This window comes from Chrysochloris asiatica, unplaced genomic scaffold (assembly GCF_000296735.1).
Source record: "Chrysochloris asiatica unplaced genomic scaffold, ChrAsi1.0 scaffold00086, whole genome shotgun sequence".
In the NCBI taxonomy this organism is placed as follows: Eukaryota; Metazoa; Chordata; class Mammalia; order Afrosoricida; family Chrysochloridae; genus Chrysochloris; species Chrysochloris asiatica.
This window is the reverse complement of record NW_006408604.1, coordinates 3,326,721-3,332,381: the sequence shown is the minus strand read 5'-3', so window position 1 is coordinate 3,332,381 and position 5,661 is coordinate 3,326,721. Positions and strand designations below refer to the sequence as shown.

At 36.5% G+C, this 5,661-nt stretch overlaps 1 protein-coding gene across 1 annotated transcript in view; it reads left to right on the top strand.

Annotated features, from left to right (window-relative positions):
• Positions 1-5,661, top strand: part of PIK3C2G (phosphatidylinositol-4-phosphate 3-kinase, catalytic subunit type 2 gamma) — a 517,177-nt gene that overhangs the window by 283,454 nt on the left and 228,062 nt on the right. Inside the window, exons 17-18 of the mRNA XM_006866018.1 lie at positions 352-532; positions 3,921-4,034. Of these exons, the coding sequence (XP_006866080.1) occupies positions 352-532; positions 3,921-4,034 (295 nt within the window). The remainder of the gene's footprint in view (positions 1-351; positions 533-3,920; positions 4,035-5,661) is intronic.

Sequence of the window (5,661 nt, the reverse complement as noted above, 5' to 3'; positions counted from 1 at the left end):
TTAATATAGTACAATACGTTCTTTATCTATATTTTATTCAGTAAAAACACTTTCTTAGGTTAAGTGTTTGTTGCAGAATTAAGAAGACTGAAAGAAGAAAAAGTACATTGTGAACTGAAACAAGAAAAAAACAAATTTCTTATCGATTCTTCACTCTTGGAATCTCATTAGCTATCTGATGGAACCTGATGATTGCCAAATAATAAACAACATTTTCCCCTACTTCAGGTTGTTAAACTGCCCAAAGCCACCAAATATAAATTAGTTTAAAATGCTTTTATTTTTCCTGCTGGAGGTGGTTAAAATAATCGGCATTAGAAACCAAAAATTATTTTTCTCTCTTTCCTTCAGGTTGCTAATGGATGCACAGAATGAAGCTTATTTTAAAAGCTGGTACCAGAAACTGCTGGCTGCACTCCAGTTCTGTGCAGGGAAAGCTCTGAGTGATGAGTTTTCCAAGGAGAAGAAACTAATCAAAATTCTGGGAGATATTGGGGAAAAAGTCAAGTCTGCCAGTGACCCTCAAAGACAGGTTTGTTGAGAAATCTACCTTCATGTGATGAAGTTGTTACTTTTCTTTTTTTTAAATACTTTGGTTCAATTAAGTTTTAACTGTATAACTTAGGAACCTAGAATGCATTTAGTTACACAGTACTTAAATTAATTACTTTAATCAAGTTTTTCCAACTACTATTCTAAAGTTAATGATAGTGTCTATCACTAGGACATGGTGTCTTGATCTTAAAGAACCTGATAAGAAGGGACCAACTTAAAGGTAGGTTGAGTAAAAAGACCTAATGAAGTAATTTCTTCAAAATGGTGGCTTGACACAAGGGGAAATTTTAGGACAATTTTGTCCACAGTATAAAAATTTAGATCTAGACTTTCTAACATTTTACTAACCAAAGAAGCATTTTTAAAGATACTTATTGTCAAAACAAATAAAATGAATTAAATGAGACTTATCATTATGGATAGTAGCATTCTTTATACTAAAAACGCATGGATGACAGACAAAATATTGTGTCTCTTTCCTCACTGGTTGTAATAATGAAACTGGCTATTCATTTCCTGGTTCTAATGAAAGAACATTTGCTCTTTTTAATTATCTGCATCACTAGTTCCTTTCACTGATCATTGAATAGGTTCTCTTAAATTCAGCATTCTAGATGTGAGAAGATAGTGGACAGTCATTCATTGTATTAAACTATCACTCAATAGTAATTAAGTATTTACTCTATATTAGGAGTTACAGATAGGAAGATTACTAAAATGTGAATTTTGTCCTCAAGGAAGCTCATGGTTTCTTTTTTACCTTTCTTCTAAAATCAATGGGAGTTCTCCAGAAATCAATATGAAAATATTCTTAGACAAAGTGTCCCAGAACTTTTTCTAGTTCAGAATTATTTCCTGCTTGAAGTAGCTTCACTTAGTAGAAATGCCTGAAGCTATGATACTTCACCTATCTAGGAAAATGGAAAATATAATGCATAAGTATGGGATTTATGTTAAAAATGGCAACATGTAAACTCTGGATACATCAAGGATCCTTATGGTATATAGCACAATGGAAATGGAATTCTATTATTTCCTCATATTACTGAGAGCTCATTATTTTTCTAGTCATGAACAAAACTTGATAACAAGTAAAATTAATTGGTTTTAAAATTACAGATTGTTATATCTAGCCAGGAGTAAAAACTAAGAATGTCTCCAGAGTTAAATAGGCATTATTAATGTTGTTGTTGTTGTTGTTGTTAAGTGTCGTTGAGTTGATTCCGACCCATAGTGACCCTGGATAAAGTTTCCAAGGAGCAGCTGATGAGCTTAAACTGCCAACCTTGCAGCTCAAAGCTACTTTTCAGTCCAGGGCATTAATCCACAGTGCCACGTTGTTGTTGTTGTTAGGTGCCAACAAGTCGGTACCAATGTATAACGACACTATGTACAACAGAATGAAACACTGCCCGATCCTAGGCCAACCTCACTATTGTTGCCACTCTTGAGCCCATTGATGCTGCCACTTTGCCAATCCATCTCGCTGGGGGTCTTCCTCTTTTTCTCTGACCGTCCACCTTACCAAACATGATATCCTTCTCCAGAGATTAGTCCCTCCTGATAATATGTCCGAAGTATGAGACACAAAGTTTGGCGATCATGGACTCCAAGGAGCACTCTGGCTGCACTTCTTCCAACACAGATCTGTTGGTTCTTTTGGCAGCCCATGGCACTTTCAATATTCTCTCCCAACACCATAACTAAAATGCATCAATTCTAAGGTTCTTATTCACTGTCCAGCTTTCGCATACATATGAGCTTATTTAAAATACCATGGCTTAGGTCAGGTTCGCCTTAGTCCTCAAGCTAACAACTTTGTTCTTCAACACTTTTAAAAGGTCTTGTGCAGCAGATTTACCTAATGCAATGTGTCATCTGATTTCTTGACTTCTGTTTCCATGAGTGTTGATAGTTGATCCAAGAAGAATGAAGTCCTTGACAACTTTAATCTTTTCTCAGTTGATAAGAATGTTGTTTATTGGTCCAGTGGTGAGGATTTTTGTTTTCTTTACATTGAGATGCAGTCCATACTGAAGGCTGTGCTCTTTGATCTTCATTAGTAAATATTGTAAGTCCTCTTCACTTTCAGCCAGCAAGGTAGTATCATCTGCATATCGCAGGTTGTTAATGAGTCTTCCTCCAATCCTCATGCTACGTTTGTCTTCATAGAACCCAGCTTCTCGGATTCTTTGCTCAGTGTACAGGTTGAATAATTATGGTGAAGGAATACAACCTTTTCGCACACCTCTCTTATTTTGAAACCATTCAGTGTTCCCATGTTCTGTTCTAACAACTGTCTGTTGATCCAGGTACAGATACTTTATGAGCACAATTAAGTGTTCAGGAATACTCATACTTCGTAGTGTTGTCCAAAGCTTGTCATGATCCATACAGTTGAAAGCCTTTGCATAGTCAATAAAGCACAGGTAAACATCTTTCTGATATTCTCTGCTTTCAGCCAAGATCCATCAGACATCAGCAAGGATACCCTAAATTTCAGAATTGGGCTTAAAGCAGTTTTCAATAGTGGGTTATAAGAGATTTTTTTTGTTTTTTTGATGCACTGTTATTGTTTTCCCCCACTTTTGTCAGGGGGTTCATAATCGTAATGGTGTTGTTTGTGGTTGCTTTTGAGAATTCAGCAATATGAATGCATGAATCATCTGAGATGCACTCATTAGTATATAGAAAATATTTGTTCACAAATATTATTGTTATATAGTTTGCAGTTATCATTTTCACTTCTAGTGTTTCTGCTATATTTTCTGGAGTCCTGGTTTGGCACAGTGGGTCTATGTACTGGACTACAAAGTCAGTTTAAAACATCAGGTTGGCAGTTCGACCTTACCAGCTGCTCCTCAGGATTCCTATATAGGGTCGCTGTGGGTTGGACTTGATGACACTTAACAACAGCAACAACAGCAATGTTTTCTAGAATTTACTTCTGTTATTAAGGTTAAGTGTTTGGAGTTATAAACTAAGATTACAGAAATTTACCAGAAAATGGAGCATATTAATAAGTACTTAAAACAGGGATTGCAAATTGGTGGGTTACTGGCCAATTTCACCCCTTTTTCTTCTTTGACCATGATCTCTGTTATGCTTTTGTTTCTAATTGAATTTATGATCCTTTAGAAAGGGCATGCACTCTGTAGTTCCCTATTTTCCCCACACCCCTTTTTGTCTTTAGCCTTTGCCTTCTCATATGTGAGTATATCACCTGCTTGACCCCAAAGTCAAGCAGGTGTGCAGCCCCTGAATTAAGGAATGTGTTTAATCAATAGGAAGAAAATTACAACTTGAAGGAAAAGTCAAGTTGTATACAGTTTCTTAAATACTTTTTCTAATGATTTTTTTTACAGGAGGTACTGAAGAAAGAACTTGACAGGCTGGAAGGATTCTTTCAGGCTATTAATACTGGTATTTGTCACCTTCCTCTGAACCCTGCCCTTTGCATAAAAGGAATTGATCGTGATGTAAGTCCATTTATTTTGTGGACAACTTGAGTATATATATATATATGTGTGTGTGTTTGTATGTATTATTTAGTTCATTATACTTTTTGAGGGCAAAAACAATTTATAGATTATCATCACAATTAATTCAGGAAAAGAATTAACCAAATCCCACCCAAATCCGCATGCTGTATTTGATGCACTATGACTAGTTGAGGTCACTTTGCCTTATCATAAGATTTGTTAGTTTTGAGACAAATTATCTATTAGTTCTGTGGGGGGAGGGGTAATAAAACATTTCTCACTAAATTGATTTTCAAATTATTCATAATGGTTGATTTGGTCACCCCATGCAAGCTGAGTTTAATTTCATGCTTATTTAGACCCTGTGCATAACCATGCCTAGTACACTAATATGTCATTAGTTACAACATCTCAGTGTTGATTCAATTTAAAATTCATTGATGTCCATCTGTCAATGAACCACATAATATGTTTTGTGGTTTTACTCATGCCTAGAAAATCCTTCTTGGTGCTCTCTGGCTGACAAACTCCTTTTCTTCTTGTTTCTGTCACATGGTAGCTTTTCAATCAACCTTCCCTGACTTAGAATCTTTCTCTCTTTTTTTAAACTGCTACAAATTAGCTTAAGTAGCCTCCTTGTAAAAAGTACAAGAACAAAAAGACAGTAATGGAGAAAGATTTACAAGTGAGGTTTGAAGATGAAGAACTTAAATTAGCTTTGGTGTACAATAAATGTTATTCAGCTAAGTCACAAGACAGTCCAGAAAACAAATACAATGGCTAGGAGAATAATTACATTATTACTAATCCAAAGGTAAAGAGTTTTGCAAAACGCTTGATGCTATCATTTTTAAGATGAAACTGTTCTTGACTTTGCCACCACAAAGACACCCTAAAAATTTCTAATATGTGTCATAAGCTTGTTTTGAACATAAGAAAAGAAGACTTCTATAATGGTCAGGGTTTTGTGTCAAGTTGACCAGGCCAGGATTTCCAAAGTTTTAGCTGTTAGGATGTGCTTATTCCCATGGTGATGAAACCTAATGCAAGCATAGTTAACTTTGATGCATGGCTATAATCAGCCAGTCAATTAAAGGGAAGCTTCTTTGAGAGTGTAGCCTGCTCTCAACATAATGGACACGTGGGAGGGACTCTTCCTCTCTCTCCCACTGGGGACCTGGGACTCTACAATTGTAAGCCATTTCCTGGATAATAAACTTCTGTCTCTTTTTATCTGTCTCTCTTTGTTGTTGTTGTTGTTAGGTGCCATCGAGTTGGTACCGACTCATAGATACGTTATGCACAGCAGAATGAAGTATTGCCCGATTCTGGGGTAACCTCAGTACTGTTGCCATGGTTAAGTCCATCAATGCTGCCATGTGGCCAATCCATCTCACTGGGGGGTCTTCCTCTTTTTCTCTGACCCTCCACATTAGCAAACATGAGCTCCTTCTCCAGCGACTTGTCCCTCATGACAATATGTCCAAAGTATGAGAGACAAAGTTTGGTCATCTTAGCCTCCAAGGAACACTCTGGCTGCACTTCTTCCAACACAGATGTTGGTTCTGTGGGCAGCCCATGACACTTTCAATATTTTCCTCCAACACCACAACTCAAAAGCATC